Raw genomic sequence first — 18,277 nt, 5'->3', positions numbered from 1 at the left:
AAAAAACTCTTGCAGATGCATCAACTGATTGGGTTGAAAAAATAATTCATCATTTAGCTAATAACAATTAATGAATGCATAAAATCTTATATCTTTTAACATAAACATTAAATTTTGATTTTATTAATAGTCGCAACCTTAGGTAGGCATAATTTGATCATGAAAACAATAAAGCTATCCATTCTTAAAAACTATTAACTATAGCAAGAAATCAATTAATATAATTTTTATAAGAGGAGAAGAGAGATTAAGTACCCTTCATCAAGAAAGGTACCATTAAATCTAGAATATGATAGTCAATGGTAGAAAAATTAACATGCGCGTAATTTATGACCAAATATTCTAAATTCTTGAAAAATTTAACAAGTCGTTTCAGTAAAATATGGATTACCTTCCACACATTTTAGAAATCTTATCATTTTTTTTCTTTTTTCATTAAATTATGTTTTGGTCCACACGGCCGAAAATTAAATTCCACGCATTTTGCATTTGGTGGAATTCACTGTATGCAGTTGATTTTGTATAAGACCACCCTACTTATTAGATTTTTTTCTAATCACAATATTATTCTTAGGTGAAATTACTAAAATAAGTACATAAAAAATTATTAGTTTAATTATTATCTATTGTAATTGAGAATCTAAATTTGTTATACCGTATAAACCTAGGAGATTTTTTAGGTTCTTAAACTCTTTCATAACCGTTCAAATATTGCATTGATGGAGGAAGAAGATATGCAATCGGAAGAATTTGAAAACGCTGAATACGTTTGCTAGCTGGAGTTAAAATTCAAAAGCTTTACTTTTCATCGCTTTGATGTTGATTTGATTTTCTTTTTCAAATTAGCAAGATAGACTTGAATGTGATTTTGAGGGTAGAAAGATAAGAAAGTTGATGTTATTCAAAAAAAAAAAAAAATCAATCGTCGTGATGTTCGGGACAAGTCGAACAAAATATGGATCACTTTCCACACATTTTAAAAATCTTTACCCTTTTTTTTCCTTTTTCGTTAAATTATATTTTGGTCTACACGGCCAAAAATTAAATTGTTCTAATTAGATTTTTTCTAATTACAATATTATCCTTTGGTGAAATTACTAAAATAAGTAAATAAATAATTATTAGTTTAATTATTATCTATTGTAATTGAGAATTTAAATTTGCTATACCGTATAAACCTAGGAGATTTTTTATGTTCTTAAACTCTTTCCTAATTGTTCAAATATTGCATTGATGGAGGAAGAAGATATGAAATGGGAAGAAATTGGGAACGCTGAATATGTTTGCTAGCTGGAGTTGAAATTCAAAAGCTTTAATTTTCATTGCTTTGGTGTGATTTGATTTGATTTTCTTTTTCAAGTTAGCAAGATAGACTTGATCGTGACGTAAGCATATTCCGGGGTTAGAAAGATATGGAAGTTGATATTATTAAAATAATAATAATAAGTCAGTCCCAATGGCTGCAACGGCCGACCCAAAACTACCAAAATCAGCCTATCCTACAGATTTTAAAACCTGATTTTGAAAATCACGTTAATATATACTTTAATACAATTACAAATATTACATGCGCCCTTAGCTCCAAGAATGAATATCATCAAACAAGGGCAAGTAAAGTTAAGATAACATATACGTAAAGGCCTGAGTTTAATTAATTTGTCTTGTTTTATTATATTACTAGCAACTGTGTGCGGCAACTCGCAACTTCATGTCGTTACCACCACCAAGCTTTCCTAAGATAGAATCATAGAAACATCTTATTCATCTCCATATACAATTTTCTTATTTAAAAATATTATTTGCATCTGCATCTGTAAATGGGTATGTAGTTGATTTTGTATAAAACCACCCAACTGACAAGATTTTTTGTAATTAGATTATTATTCTTCGGTGAAATTACTAAAATAGGTAAATAAATAATTGTTAGTTGAATAATTATAAGTTAAATTTATTTTACCGTATAAAACCAAGAGCTCTTTTATGTTCTTCAACTCTTTCCGAGACGTTCTAATAAAAAAAAGAAGTTAAAGTACATTGATGGAGCAAAAAGAAATATAAAGAAAAGATTACGAAAAAGAAAAAAAATACTTGATATTGCATTGATGGAAGAAGAAGATAAGCGATTCGAAGAATTTAAAAATACTGAATACGTTTGCCAGCTAGAGTTAGAATTCATAAGTTTTACTTTTCAATTTTCATTGTTTTGGTGTCGATTTAATTTGACTTGAATGTGAACATTTTCCGGGAGTGGAAAGATATGGAAATTGATATTATTTAAAAAAAAAAAATCAATCATCATGATATTGGAGGCAGGTTATTCCAATAAATCATGAACCACCTTCAGACCTTGTACACGTTTTATAACTCTAGCCCCTTTTCTTTTTTGTCTTTTTCTTCAATTTACATTTTGGTCCACAAGGCCAAAAATTCCACAAGTTTTGTATTACAAAATTTTAGCCTTAACCAGTGGAGTCAACGGGGCTGGAAATTCATTGCAGGGCAGCTACCGGAGTCCACACGTTTTAATGTTTGTTTACCATCAATTTCATTGGGGTCATGTCCAAGTCACTCAAGAATCCAATTCTGCATACACGCCAACACATAAAATTAGAGACTTAAAACAGAATTTAAGTAATTAGTAATTTAACTTAAAACAAATTAAACAGGAGAATTTAATTATTGAATTCCAACGCTTGCTAGCTGGTGTTAGAATCCAAAAGTTTTACTTTTCATTGCTCTGGTATTGATTTGATTTGATTTCCTTTTTCAAATTAGCAAGTTAGACTTGAATGCGAACATGTTCTGCGAGTGGAAAAATATGGGGGTTGATATTATTTCAAAAAAAATTAAAAAAAAAAAAGATTAATCGTCTTGATGTCCGAGGCAGATCGTTCTAATAAATAATGAGTCACCTTTAACACATTTTGGAAATTTTACCTCTTTTTTGTTTTGTCTTTTTCTTTAATTTACATTTTGATCCACATGGTCAAAAATTAAATTCGACAAGTTTTGCATTTTGTGAAAATTCTATTTACTTATTTTACAGACCTTTAGCCGTAGCCGGTGGGTCGACAGGGCTAGAAATTCATTGAAGGGTCCCGAGAATCAAATGTGCATACTCACTTATTACTGTATGCAGTTGATTTTGTATAAAACCACCCCACTTATTAGATTTTTTCTAATGACAATATTATTCTTAGGTGAAATTACTAAAATAAGTAAATAAATAATTATTAGTTTAATTATTATCTATTATAATTGAGAATTTAAATTTGTTGTACCGTATAAACCTTGGAGATTTTTTATGTTCTTAAACTCTTTCCTAATTGTTCAAATATTGCATTGACGGAGGAAGAAGAAATGCAAAGAAAAGAATATGATAAAGAAAAGGTACTTAATATTGCATTGATGGAGGAAGAAGATATGCAATGGGAAGAATTTGAAAACGCTAAATACGTTTGCCAGCTGGAGTTAAAATTCAAAAGCTTTACTTTTCATTGCTTTGGTGTTGATTTGATTTAATTTTCTTTTTCAAATTAGCAATATAGACTTGAATGTGAGCATGTTATGGGGGTAGAAAGATATGAAAGTTGATATTATTCAAAAAAAATATCAATCATCTTGATGTTCGAGACAAATTGTTTCGGTAAAATACGGATCACTTTCCACACATTCTACAAATCTTACCATTTTTTTCCTTTTTCGTTAAATTATATTTTGGTCCACACGGCCAAAAATTGCATTTGGTGGAATTCTATGTACTTTTTTTTATTTTACAGAACTTTAGTCGGTGGAGTCAACGGGGCTAGAAATTCATTGGAGGGTCTCGAGAATCCAATTTCATTGTTGGTCGTGTCCAACACGCTTAAGAATTCAATTCTGCATAAACACATAAAATTAAAGACTTAAAACAGAGTTGAAGTAATTAATAATTTAACTTGAAACAAATTAAACAGAAGAATTTAATTATTGAATTCCACATTGTGCTATTGAAAATTAAAAAAAAAATTGTTGTCACCTCAGTCAATTAGATAATCACTACGGATCAGCGGCTATGGACAGCAACTCGCAATTAGATAATCTGTAGTTACGACTTTGATTTCAAATTTCCTGTATCAGAGTTCAATTAATATTAAGCACTAAAATCAAAGCGTAGCAGTTTTTTAAAGGAAAAGAGATTTATTGAGTGCACTTAGTTTTAACTCAATTAAATATCATGAAAATTAATAGATTGATTTACATAATGGTTTTAAACTAAATGTTAACTGGAAGTCATCCACATTTTAATAAGATAAAACCATCGAAGTCGCCACATTTTAATAAGTCAAATTTTCCAAGCACCAAAGACAATTTATTGTACCCCGAATATAATTATGGTTAATAAAAAAAAAACTCTTGCAGATGCATCAACTGATTGGATTGAAAAAATACTTCATCATTTAGCTAATAACAATTAATGAATGCATAAAATCTTATATCTTTTAACATAAACATTAAATATTGATTTGATTAATAGTCGCAACCTTAGGTAGGCATAATTTGGTCATGAAAACAATAAAGCTATCTGTTCTTAAAAACTATTAACTATAGCAAGAAATCAATTAATATAATTTTTATAAGAGGAGAAGAGAGATTAAGTACCCTTCATCAAGAAAGGTACCATTAAGTCTAGAATATGATAGTCAATGGTAGAAAAATTAACATGCACGTAATTTATGACCAAATATTCTAAATTCTTGAAAAATTTAACAAGTCGTTTTAGTAAAATATGGATTACCTTCCACACATTTTAGAATCTTATCATTTTTTTTTCTTTTTTCATTAAATTATGTTTTGGTCCACAAGGCCGAAAATTAAATTCCACGCGTTTTGCATTTGGTGGAATTCTATGTATTTTTTTTTATTTTACAAAACTTTTGTCAGTGGAGTCAACGGGGCTAGAAATTCATTGAAGGGTCCCGACAATCAAAGGTGTGTACTCAATTATTATTTGTAAAGTTGTAGACTTGTAGGGCAGCTACCGGAGTCCACACGTTGTAATGTTTCTTTACTGTCAATTTCATTGTTGGTCGTGTCCAACACGCTCACGAATCCAATTCTGCATAAACACATAAAATTAAAGACTTAAAACATAGTTTAAGTAATTAATAATTTAACTTGAAACAAATTAAAAAGGAGAATTTAATTATTGAATTCCATATTGTGCGATTGAAAATTTAAAAAAGAAAAATTGCTGTCACCTCAGTCAATTAGATAATCACTACAAATCAGCAGCTATGGACAGAAACTTGCAATTAGATAATCTGTAGTTACGAGTTTGATTTCAAATTTCCTGAATCGGAGTTCAGTAAATATTAAGCACTAAAATCAAAGCGTAGCAGTTTTTTAAAGGAAAAGAGATTTATTGAGTGCACTTAGTTTTAACTCAATTAAATATCATAAAAATTAATAGATTGATTTACATAATGGTTTTAAACTATATGTTAACTGGAAGTCATCCACATTTTAATAAGATAAAACCATCGAAGTCGCCAATAATGGTTCACATATAGAATACTAATGCTTTCCGACATCACAATTACTGTCCATATCAATTAAATTATCATCTTTTTCAGACCTAATTGAATCTTCCGGCACAGTTGCAGGTGGTCCGTTTTCATTGCAACTGTTGGGCAATGGCCATCCACTGAGAAAAGGATTTTCCTCATAGCTACTCCCGTCAAAAGTTGTAAATTGTTTCAGAGTATGGTTATTATTTAGAGTTGAGTGGTAAATTTAGAGTGTGATTATTAATTTTTTTTAAAAATTTTACGTGTATATGTTGTTCTTTTTCTTGTATTATATGTGCTAATTTTAGTTAATAGAACTGCTACGATAATTGATAACTCAGTTGGAATCCCTTGGTGGAGGAGGTTGAATCTAGAATTTGTCGAATCGTTGCCAAATGCTCCAATCAAAGATTCTTAAATCTGGGGGCATGCAATGGTAGACCAGCATCTCTCAGAATGTATTTTATTTCTGAAATCACCTGCATAACCTTCATCTTCTACTTGAATTAGTAATCACGTATATAACCAACACCCAAGAACAATGATTTGTCATTTAATAGACTATTATTATCAACATTAGACCACGTCGTATCTGATCCTGGAAAAGTACTCGGACTGTACAATGTTAATAAACTGTTATTATTGCCACATGATCCCGAGTCAATTAGGTAATCAGAATTAGTCCAGCCATTTTCATGCATTGGAGGATATGTTAATTTTTTCCATTGTTTCAGGGCAACCTTGAAATCGCAGGTCACACCATAACCCAAAGAGCAGTGGACAACACCTTGCACATATTCTATATCCCTGCAGTAACCATCTCCATCCCCATGCAATAGGTAATTTCCTCTGTGGGTTGTGTTTTCAAATTCTTCAATGTCGAGATCATATTTACCCAATTTCAGTATTTGTTAACGATGATTGTACTTAGTTTTAACTAGGTTAAATCTCATGAAGATTAATTGATTAATCAGGATCATATAATTAATTTCATGCTATGAATGTATCATTGCAAAAGTGCTAAAATGACAAATGCTTACTAATATGTTGACATTATAAAATCTACCTTGATAGGGTTCTTGCTAGTGATCATCCTATTACTTCACTACAAATCACAAGGCCACATTCAAGGAAGAAAACTTCCCTCTTTCAGCATATCATGTCTGGTTAATTCTTCAGTTTCCTGTACTTGAGCAGGGAAAAAGCTTATGCATAAACAGCTTCAAATGAGGAAACGTCAACTATGGAGGCTACAATGATGAAGAAATCGGCGGCATTCGCTCCGTGATCTTTCTTCTTGAACTCTGCAGGATTGGCAACAACTTTGTTCAAAGAAACACTCATCTTTCGTTTCTCGTAAAACCTCAAGAACTTCAGCCATCTCAGTACATCCTGTAATATTTAACGTAGCTGAAGCCTCGTTTCCTAATGAAGTTATGCTCTGACCCAATTGCCCTGACAGCATTATAATCACTGGCATGCAGTGCCATTAACTTTTCAATGTAGCTTTTGCTAGAAAGCTTTGGATTAATGATGACAAGTAACGTCGCACCCTTTTCATGAAGACAGGAGCAGGTTTTTGCAGATTAGCAACCAGCCACTCATAATCTGACAATGTAGCTTCAGACAATGGCTCCAAAAACTCACATCTGGCCAGAATTTCAGCCGGGGGTACTCCAACAATTAAGTTAGTATCCAGACTTGGTTTACCCTTCAGAAGTTCTTCAGGCAACTTAACCAGAGTACTCTCAAGGGCAGAGGGAGATGCGCCTGGGATAACCTCTTGCTTGAAAGGCAATGCTCTCGCTGTTTGCAAGCAGAATTCTATCCATTGATGGATTAATGGAGATGGACCTCTGACTCGCCCTCCAATTTGTTTTGTTTCAAGTCTTGAGGCAGCAGGGATTGCCTATAAAGAGGATACGAACTTATTAGTCACATTATCATGTTTACTGATCACTAATATGAAGGAGATAACAATGTGAATATCGAAGTAGAATGGCACGCATGGGTATACCCAAAGATCGGCCCATAAGCTAGCGCCAGACTTGGGAACAACAACTGCAACATTAGACATACGTTTGACAGCAGGAAGAACATCACTACTCCACCCAACAGCAACCCATACATCTCCAATTCCAAATGCCTTCAGATAGTGTGTACTGTCAAACAGTCGAACCTATGTAAAACCCAATAAACGCAGATATTGTAATATTGATACCGGGATTGACAAAGATATTAGCATCTAAAACAAATTATTGTATAAGATAAACAATGGGTAGGAGCATGTGCATTCTACATATTGTTAGACATCTTGAAGCCCACATAATAGGATTGATCAAGTGTTAGGTAACCTAAAAGATGTGGCAACTATTTTTCATATTACATTTGCCCTTAACTCAAACTGGACAAAGTAGACAATTTTAATAACTAGAACTTACAGATGATTCTACTAGAATACTATTCATAGTAGATTTATAACATTTATAAATCAAAACCCATCATCGTTCACCTGAAAGACTCTTGAGTTGCACAAACCAATTTCACTACGCCATACCAAAACTTTCCTGGATCCACCTGATTGCACCTACAATCTCCCTTCATTACAGCTAATAATCACATGATTTAATTTTTTTGAAATTGGCATGCCAGACAAATTTGGTCAATTACAAACCTATTTCTGCCTAAAAATGCATCCATCAGACGACACTGACTTCTTCTTGTCACTTCATTTTGTTAGTCTCTATTGCTCCGGTATTCACATTAAGGAAACGAACCAAATGGCGCCAATTTACCCACACCACATTATTATGGGTTTTCATTGTTTTGGGTTTTTGTTAATTTAATGAGACAGAATCTCACATCCCTTGCCATTTCTTCAGCTAAATTTAGGAGCAAAAGCCTTTATTGCATCCATCTCAGGAGAGAACACCAACATATGTATTAATATGTATGAAAAGGAAAAGACAACACTAACAAATGCATTCATATGTATGAAAAGGAGAGGAAAACACTAACATATGCGTTCATATGTATGAAAAGGAGAGGAAAACACTAACATATGCGTTCATATGTATGAAGAAGCAGACTTTACAAACAAAATCAGTTGTCAGGCAATAACATGCAATGACCAGATATCATTTCTTTAAGAGTACCTGGTTTGCCAATAATGCCAGATTCTGCTGAACAGAAATCTTCCCACCAGCAACTTGCAAATCAATATTGTTTGAATTGTACGATGCTCCCATATACTTCAAAACTGAACCAATAACCTCTCGGGGAGAATTAACCATTGAAATTCTTCCTGCGAGCTCAGGCCGCCACAGATCTTTCCAGTCCTACAATCAGTTTTCATTAATCATGTTAATGCGCATAGAATGCGGATCTCTCAAAACAGCATCAACAAATTTCTCATTCTAATTTCCAGTGTGAACAAATTGTGTAATGACCATTGCATGTCAAAATATATAACAACTCTGCAGCCTAATCCTTCCCGTTCCAAGCAGGCACATGTTTAAAATGAGGAAAAAGGAGTCATCATATGCCCAAAAAAACTACCATTTGGCAGTTCGTTTCAGAAAACAACTTCAAACAAGATCTTACCAATTGATGACCAAAGAAACTTCGCCTCATCATTTCTACATGTCACAATGAACAACATTTAAACATCAATAAACAGGATCAAACCAGTTTTATTATGTTTTTGGAACGTACTGATAGTCTCACACTAAGATGATGAGGAACTGTAAAGAGGTTACCTGACTAAAGATGTTACATTTTATTGTTAGAGCTTGGTCAGTATTTATTTGTGTGGGTGAAATTTTTATTTTAATTGTTAGAAGTAGATATCCAGTGGGGATTATATAAAGGTTGAGAGATATCTTGGTATAAAAAAGGGAAAAAAGAATGAAGATCCGCTGTCCTTATTCATTTAAATTTTGACCATTTTTGAGACAAAACTTGACTACAGAATAATAAACTACTGAACTGTTTTCTTCCCATTCGCTCCATATTCTTTATTTTGAGATATCTTCTCCAAGCTAACCCATGTATCAAAGCATACTTCATATTTTAGAAAAATCCTCCATCATTACAGATGATAATTTGAATTGTGAGACATGAGACACACTGTGTGTTTGTTTTACCAAACTTAAGTTAGTTGGCTATGCTAAACAACATTGACGGTGTTCGGTGACAATATTCAGATCAAGATTCTGTAACTTTTCGGGTCAAACTGAACATAATTGAAAAAATAATGATCAACCTACAATAGGGGTTAGCAGTTAGACCAATTGCCCAATCTTAGGCAAGAAAAATTTAGTGCTACTGACCGTCTATCCCATTTTGAAGTGCTCATGTCGCATTGTGACGTCAGTTAGCAGGTTTCAGTGGCATTGACCAAATTTATTAATTGCATCGAGCAGGAGCTTAACCGCACCTTCCTTGGATCCTGGATGATGTCTACTATGTGGCCTTAGAAATCGGAAGATACCTCCACCTTCATAACTCCCTATACATTTTAATGGATATTTTAATTGGCAGTCAATAGCTGCTCATGGTTATAGTATCTTAAATTCTAATATTAACCCTGACTTACAAGCTAGCATACCCAAGGAGACAATATTTAATTTTTCTAGTTCACATCCTAGCAACTCACTTATTAAGTGCCATCACTACATGCTACAGTAGCCTAGCTTTTCATTGGTCTTAGTGTACATTTGACTACAACGAAGAAGTTTAATAAACCATTTGTAGAAGATAATATCATTGAGTTTATAGACTCTTTCAGGGATACCATTATTACCCGTCAATGAGATGCTTCTAAAGATATTATCATCAAAAATATTGAAGAGAAAGGCAGTCTTGATTTTGTTTCATATAAAATTTAAAGACAATTATTACCTCAATTGGAGCCAAATTATGCTTTCGAAATTTACTTTTCTTGTAGGCTATCACCATTGTGCCCCACCTGTATGGTGCCGCCCATATTTTACCTCGAGGATCAATTTCTCCTGCATCATTCCTGCATAGATATACCTGAGACTTCGTTAGTGCAAATAAAAGCAAATAAAATAAATAAATAAAATGACTACAAACTAGATTACAAAATTTCAATGTAAGACAATAAAAATTATCGGGTCAAAGACAAAGATGTTACCTGCCATTTGTGACTTAAGCATTTGAACCAATCTTGATCTTCAGCTCCAGCTATTGGCTCAATCAATCTCTTTTTAATCGCAAAGCTGAGCCATGAATCACCAACACTAACCAAATCAGCACCCATATATGAGGCTGACTTAGCCTTAACTTTGTTAAAGGGCACAGATAAATTGTTAACGATCCCATCAATGCTAGCACACAAATTCATCTGAAACTTCAATCTCTTTCCCTGACTTCGCATAAATTCCTTAACCCAAGATTGAGGCACTGAATTTTGAAGAGAAACAACCCTTAAAGGCACGGTCAATGCGTACGTTTTCGATTTCCAATTCTCAAATTCTTGTTTCAATTTCTCATCATCTTCTTGGTCTGTGCCTTGATTAAGCAATTGGTCTTGTTGGGTGACAATTGGAGCGAGAGGGAGCTGTGCGGGACCGGCCGAGCAAATACGGACTCCGAATCCGAGAAAGAGTACGACGGAAGCAGAAGCCAGTTGAAAAGGGAGCTTGAAATGGAGATATAGAGGTTGTCGGTCATTGTGAGGCGTTGGATCAATGTGGGTCCGGGATGATCTGATGGCCTTAATTGAGCACTGTTTATCGGAGACACGTAGACGGGGCGTAGGGTATGAAAGTCGAGAAAGGGAATCTGAACGGTTAAGGTTTGGTGTCAGTACGAGTGGAGAAGATGATATTGATAACGCCATGACCACACACAGGGCGAAGGCGAGCAAGTGCAAGCCAAATGAATTTTGCGATTAGTTTACCTTCTTATAATTACGAAAATACCCCAAACGTAAATTCCTAAGGACTGAATGAGGACTGATATGTTGAACTGTTCAAATGTCGATGAGACACTTTCACTATGGGTGGTAAAATGGTAAATAAAAAAATGATTAAAAAATTTATAAAATAGACATTTAAAACTCTTTTCGCTGTTAATTTCATGGCTTAGATAGTTCCAAGAAGTCCAGCTACCATACCCAGTGGTTTCAAATAATTTTATTTGATTAACCAATAGTTTTAATTTTATTTGATGAGCCACTTGAATTTGAATTTTACAAAGAATAAAGGACTAAAAATTTAGTTGGATATCTAAAAATAAAATTATAAATTCTTATACAAATTTATTTAGTACCAACAGACGTGGGATAATTCAATTTGATGGATTAAATAATTTTTAGTACATATGATTTATTTTTATTATTTTATATTTTCAACTAGTTAATAAATTTAGACTATATTAATCTGTATAAAAATAAGTTTGTATAAGAAAGCTCTCATAAATAACCAAATAAGAGCAACGTTACGCAACCCAACATCTAAATTTCAATTTGAGTCTTCATTATAGTGACATCCACTCATTGGATGTTAGTTAAATAATTTTATAAGTTATGAAATTAGTCATTCAATAAATGAGTGACATATGATATTGGAACTCAAATATTGGAATTCCTAATATTATTGAATTAATTTTTATTAGAAAATAAAAATTGTACTTGTAAAAAGTTGCACTAATAAAAAAAATTAAAGAACTTTATATAACTTACTAATAAAAACTCTAATAGACGATCAAATGAATAAAAAAAATTTTGTTAAAAGTTTTACTAACAAAAAAAACAAAAACAAAAAACTTGATTGATCAAAGATTTTGGAGCTTTAATCACTCTCCTAAGCAAAACAACCAAATAAATAATAATTTTTTTAAAAAAAAAATCTGCTTTTAAAATGCTACACTAAAAAAGCTCTACACTATACTAAGGTTGCGTTTGTTTTTTTATCTGAAATCTGAATAGATCTGAATTTATCTGAAATCTAAATAGGTTTGAATGAAAATATTTGAATGACATGTTTATTTTTTCTTTTTCAACATTTGAAGAGAAAAACTTAAAAGCTAATAGTTTGACATAAATATCCTTTTAAGTGGTGCATATATTTGTTCTTCACAATTTATAATTTTCATAGATTGATTAGTTTGGTAACATTAAAAAAATAATAATATCATTCTTGATGTTAATTTTATTTTTTAATAAAAGATGTAATGATAACATCAAATTTTATTATAAAGTCAAAACTGTTTTTTTTATTTTTGATTCATCACAATGGATATAATTTGATTTGTTCAATACTTCAATCCTTCCCCATGTATCATCTTCTGCAAATCTGTCATTCCAGTGATGAAGGCTGTTACTTACAGCCCACTCCAGATCTCCATGGCCTTCCAAAAGCCAAAAAGAAAGAAACCAATTGCATATCATTGGTTGATTTTTGTTTAGTTACTATCTGGGGTTTCTTGAATTTGTTGGAATTCAAATCAAATTAAATAATTTCCATCCAAGAACTTTCATCTAGGTCATCAAATGTTACAAGAAAAAGTGATTTCAAATTCCTATATGTGCATCAATTTGAGTAGTCAAATTGAATCTGTTAGTGAAATGCTGCTTCACTATCCCGTTGAATGTGATTTGACTAACAAGGCTAAAAGTTGTGAAAATGTTGTTCCTTATCAGAGGATGCCAGTGGCACTGAATAAAGTAAGCAGTGGTAAATTTAAGACCAGGCTGTTGCCAAAACCCCAATTAGGCAATTACAAATACGGGAATCAATGTCACTTTGCTAGGAATGGAGAGACTAGATTGCCTAACGAAATTCAGCTTTGTAGACAGTTCTGTTATCAGAAAACTTGCAAATACGAGGATAGGTGTCAATTTCTTCATGTAAATGCTGAGAGATGTGCGGAAGTTTCTACTCAGTTTAGGAATAGCTCGGTGATAAGCATTTTGAGTGGTGGATCTTCTATGGATAACAAAAGTTGGTCTGTTCAATGGGAACACAACAAGGGGCTTGCTAATTCGGAGTATCTGTGATCGAATGAATCCAAAGCTGGTGATGGGAAAACAAAGCTCTGTCGGAACTGATAGCTAAGGGGAAGCTGCCTTGATGGAAATATATGCAACTTTGCTCAAGGACCAGCAGGTACGAATGACAGCTTAATGTAAGGAATGATGATTCCCAATTTGGTTTGTTCAACATTAGATTATATATGCCAGTTTGGAAATGAAATAGTAGTGTTACTTGATCAATGTGGCGGCGAGCATTGTGGGCTAGTAAGAATTTGTTATATATAGTAGATAGCTTGATATGTTCCTTGCAATTTGCATTGCTTCTAGGTTCACAACATGGCATGGTAAGGTACAAATATATCAATGTTTTATGTTGCATTGAATTCTATCATGAGAAGTCAAAACAATGATTGATAACATAAGTTCATGTAATTTTTCCATTGTACTCATAGATGCCTTTATCACAAACTTATCTGAAGGTTGAACCAGCAGTCACAAGTGATAATAAACATGCATGCATTAGTGGTCCACTCATGGATCATAATTTATAGAGAGATATGAAATAGCTCAGCTTGTGGAAAATTGTTAGAAGTAGAATGCCAATTGCGTGATGTTTTGTCATTTTCTGTATGTATGGTTTAGATGTATCATTTTATTGTTTTTGTTTTTCAGTGACGACCAGTCAGTGGATGTTAAAACGGCAGGCCAAGAAGCAAGATAAGTAGAGGATCTGAATACCAGATGATCAAATGCAAAGATGAGACAGAGAAAGTGAGGAGGGTTACCTTTTCATAGAATAGTCTCAGTGGTGCATTTATCATATGCTGAATCCTTTGTTCTGAATCTGCCAAACTGCTGTTGTTTGCGTTTTCATTCAGTTTCAGGCAATTGGTACACATGAAATCTATGCTCTGGCAAAGATTGGAGCCGCTTGCAATTCCTTACTTCGGAAACATACAGAAACAATGGAAGCACTGAAGCATATTGCAACCGTTCAAGTCAAGATATTCCAGCCTTGCAAGTTGCTTGAAATTTGCAAGTAAACTCTCAAAGTTATCCCCACTTAAGGAGGTATTTATTTTTTTGGTCTGGAATCAAAATGGATATGTGCTTATCTGAGGCTTGAATAAGTTTGAATTGTATGAATAACATGTTTGTTTTTCATTTTTCGATAATGAGTATAAGTATTATCTAATTTGTTTTTATAAATAAAAAATATCTTAAACATGACTAGTTAGCATTTATGTTTTTGTAACTCAAAACAAAAAAAGGGATTATTTACTTCTCATTTAGCTTTTTTTTTTTTTTCATTTAGATAGATATCACAAAAGTTTTTTTTTTTTTTTTTCATTCAGATGTAATTATCTCAAAATCAAACATAAATTAAAAAAAATGAATTTCATACTTCAAGTATTTAACAAACAAGCCTTTAGATTTAAAATTTTCAATGAGGATTAACAAACAATATTTTGGAAATTTTCCATTAGAGCAGAGTCTCTTATATTTAGAAGTTACAAATTCGATAAAACCTGAACCTGACAATAATATTGGAAGCAATGATACCAAACCTCTGCATCGAGAAAACGATAGATATTTAAGTACAACCAAATCTCCGATAGAGGACTAATGGCTGATCCATTAGAAGAGATGTACCTCAAAGATTTTAAATTGCTAATGTTATCCGGAAGACTATCAAGATTGCACCTCTGTAATTAGCCGTCCTTGCTAAATTTATATCTTTAAACGTTCCATTTTCTCCATGATTTCTAGAAAACTTCCAAGGTTTGAGCAGTTATAAAGATAAAGCTCAAGAAGAGATTTCAATTTACAAATGCTTGTTGGAAAGCCTCTTCAGCCTCGTGTACTCACTCGAACGCAACGTTTTAAGATCAGCTAGGCACTCTATTGATGAGGGAGTTTCTTTTATTGGGGTCTCGCTTAAGTCTAGCTTTGTTATATTCCCATAAATCTGTGAAAAATCTGCAAAATTAATACATCCGGACAAGTCAATTGTTTTAGGAGAAACAAAATGACTGTTGCTTGAAATAATTGGAAAAAAAAAAAAAAACCCAAACACTTTTGCATCTCATGAAATACAACATACTGAGCTGGTTGAAGTTGTGTATATACGGGGAATGTAAGACATGCTTTCACAATTTGAAAGATTTACTGTCTTTAAGATTTGGGGTTTTTTATGGTTCTGCGATTCTACTGAGATACTGGGAGTGCTGAAGATCCGCAAATTTTAACTTGAGAGCTTCATTATAATGAAAGATACATAATTACTATATTAAATTAGCATCAGTAAATTTTAAAGTTATTCATTATATATATTTAAAGAAAGGAATAATAATACATTATACATTTTCTCCTTTCCAAATTTGCTCAATTTTACTATAAGGCAAGCTAAGCTCAATCAATTTCTCCAATTCAAAATCTGATGGTAGTATTTTTAAAAGATATTAACGCCAATAAAGATTTCTCAATTTTTCAGGAAGACATTCCAAACTTTGGTGAAGTTGCACTCGAGAGCTTATAATTGGAACACCATCATACTTTTGCGTATAGAATTTCAGCAATCTAAGATTTGACATTTTTTTCAAAAGCTCGAGAATGTAAACATACGTCTCTTATTCTGAACAAATTCGAGAATATTCCTACAATTGCATCGGTCCCCTTCAGAAAAGAAGCAAAGAATGAGTTGGCGTAAAATTTTTCAAGGAAAAAAAAAAATCTAAAATTTATAAAGAGCCCCTTAAATGAAAACAACCTGCACTCGTTCAGCTAATTTTTTTTTTTTTTTGCATCCTTTTAGTCTTCTTCAATTTTTTCCCCCTCTAAAACTTTAATCCAGGTGCTGACAACATAAAAAATAAATTCATAAATCACCATTATTACCTATTCTAATAAGGTCGTAAATCGCAAAATTAGTTAATTTTATTAGTATTCGAAGATCACAATGGTGCTTACATTGAATTAATAGAGCTTATCAAGGAGCCAAACGATATACAGCGCTTAATTAATGCCTCAAAACACTGACCTAAGGTTTTTTAGTTTGAGGATGATTATTCAATCCTGAACCCCGACTGCACTCATAGTAAACCATATATAAAAAAGTACTCGTTCTATTCGAATAACTTTCAAATCCAAAATGATGCTTGACAAATGGTTTAAATGAAATGACATTGAATGCAAACAATAATTTTGTTTTTTTTTTATGTTTCAAGTTATTTTGTTTACACTAATATATTTTTTAATTAATAATGATGTTTTGGTAACAATAAAATTTACTGAAACACTGCTGTGGTTGAGAAAATTATGGCCGCTTCTAGCCCCATAAAAACTTAAATAGTAATCTTACCTTATTTTTCTGCAATACGTGATAGGTATCCTCATGGTACCACAATCTACTACGTTTTGGTGAACAATCTATCAACCCATCTCTTGCAATAAATCATGCATTCGCAAAGCTTACTGTAATTTGATATATTTAGAAGAACACTCAATGCCTAATGCACAAAACTAGAATCGTCTAGTATTCTTATTACAAACTCTTTTCGCTCTCCTGCAAAGAAGCACGCAATGTCCAGAAATAAACTCTTCTTTTATGGCTTTAATATGAGGGTCAGAAATTCGATTTAAGTTCTCCAATGCTTTTTCCAGTCTATTAATTTTTCCCACGAAGGAAACAACCAATACTTTTGAGTGCCAATGGATTGCCATTGGCATAATTCAATATAAGCTTTAAGACCTCCCGTAGATTTGTTGGGCAATGGTTTGATGTAAACGCATGGTTACAGAAGAGCTTATGAGCTTCATGACATTCCAATCCATTAACCACATATATGTTTAAGTGTTGGGTGATCCAAAACTATCAAGAATTCGTTTATCTCTAGAGGTTATGAACTTATGATGATTCTACTTCCCGACTCAAAATGATCAAGCCCACTACTTAAATATTGGGCTTATCAATTATAGTACTCTTTTCAAGAAATCTTATTTCTTTGGAAATGTGAATATTTTAACAACCATGCTTCGTTTGAAAAAAAAAATAAAAGAAGTGCCCTAGACAGAAAAGAAGAGGAAAAGAAAATAATTAAAAAAATAATTTTCATATCAAACTAAATAATAAAATGAAATTCCACCCACTTCCCCTCATCTCCTATCCCCTTTAGTATTCTCCTCTCATCTCCTTTCTTGTTTCTTCCGATCCAACACGGGAGGCGTGGATGTTTTTGGGTCTAGAAAGAGTTATCCACAAAGCCTAAGTGCAAGTCAAGTCAAGCAAACTCATAAAGCTAGGATAAAATAACACAATAATGTGATTTCAACTCATTTTTGGGTTTGAAAAGCAGTGCCAGAGGAGCCGAGAAGGAAGTTGTTACTGGTGAACTCACAGTCCCATCCAATGTTAAACCCAAATCCAAACTGTAAAAGAAGTTGAGTAGAAGCTGACTTAGACTACCCTAATCCCAAAAGTCAACTTCGGGTTGTTAGAATCATTCACTGCGCCAACTCTGATGAGGGTAGCGGCACACCAAGTCGTTCAACATGCATTGAAGATTCAATCCTCTTCCTTACAGTTCTGGGCTTCTGGCTAAGAACTTCAGCCATAATCAATAACACACAGAAATTCAACTGAGGATTCACTCCCTTCCTAGAACATGAGAATAATAAACCTTCTGAAGATAAACCTTAATACAAGTGGCAGATACAATATCACAAT

At 32.8% G+C, this 18,277-nt stretch overlaps 2 protein-coding genes across 4 annotated transcripts in view; both read right to left on the bottom strand.

The window, feature by feature from the left end:
* LOC102624976 (uncharacterized) overlaps positions 1-8,666 on the bottom strand; it is a 46,410-nt gene extending 37,744 nt beyond the window's left edge. The window contains exon 1 of the mRNA XM_052442274.1: positions 8,137-8,666. The gene's annotated coding sequence lies outside the window, so the exon portion shown is untranslated. The remainder of the gene's footprint in view (positions 1-8,136) is intronic.
* LOC102628209 (uncharacterized) lies at positions 6,504-11,487 on the bottom strand. 3 transcript variants are annotated; one of them, XM_052442238.1, is made up of 5 exons: positions 10,708-11,484; positions 10,452-10,586; positions 8,705-8,887; positions 7,567-7,728; positions 6,504-7,458 (listed from the first exon to the last, which is right to left on the bottom strand). In XM_052442238.1, the coding sequence occupies exons 1-5, from the start codon at positions 11,413-11,415 to the stop codon at positions 7,039-7,041; spliced, it is 1,608 nt and encodes a 535-aa protein (XP_052298198.1). In that variant the 5' UTR covers positions 11,416-11,484; the 3' UTR covers positions 6,504-7,038. The 3 variants fall into 3 exon arrangements, with proteins under 3 accessions (XP_052298198.1, XP_052298199.1, XP_052298200.1); XM_052442240.1 differs by having other exon boundaries at positions 7,295-7,458; positions 7,629-7,728; positions 10,708-11,487; XM_052442239.1 differs by lacking the exon at positions 10,452-10,586 and having other exon boundaries at positions 10,708-11,485.
* Between the last annotated feature and the right edge of the window lie 6,790 nt (positions 11,488-18,277).

The sequence above is a fragment of the Citrus sinensis genome, chromosome 5, assembly GCF_022201045.2.
Source record: "Citrus sinensis cultivar Valencia sweet orange chromosome 5, DVS_A1.0, whole genome shotgun sequence".
Taxonomy (NCBI): Eukaryota; Viridiplantae; Streptophyta; class Magnoliopsida; order Sapindales; family Rutaceae; genus Citrus; species Citrus sinensis.
This window is presented reverse-complemented; position numbering and strand designations above follow the sequence as displayed.

Excerpts from the sequence above, each read along its gene's own strand:
- LOC102628209 (XM_052442238.1), bottom strand. The coding sequence starts at position 11,415 with ATGGCGTTATCAATATCATCTTCTCCACTCGTACTGACACCAAACCTT. Across the intron at positions 8,888-10,451 it reads ATAATTTGGCTCCAATTGAG|GACTGGAAAGATCTGTGGCG; the intron begins GTAATAATTGTC and ends AACTGATTGTAG. Across the intron at positions 7,729-8,704 it reads TGGCATTATTGGCAAACCAG|GTTCGACTGTTTGACAGTAC; the intron begins GTACTCTTAAAG and ends GGTTTTACATAG.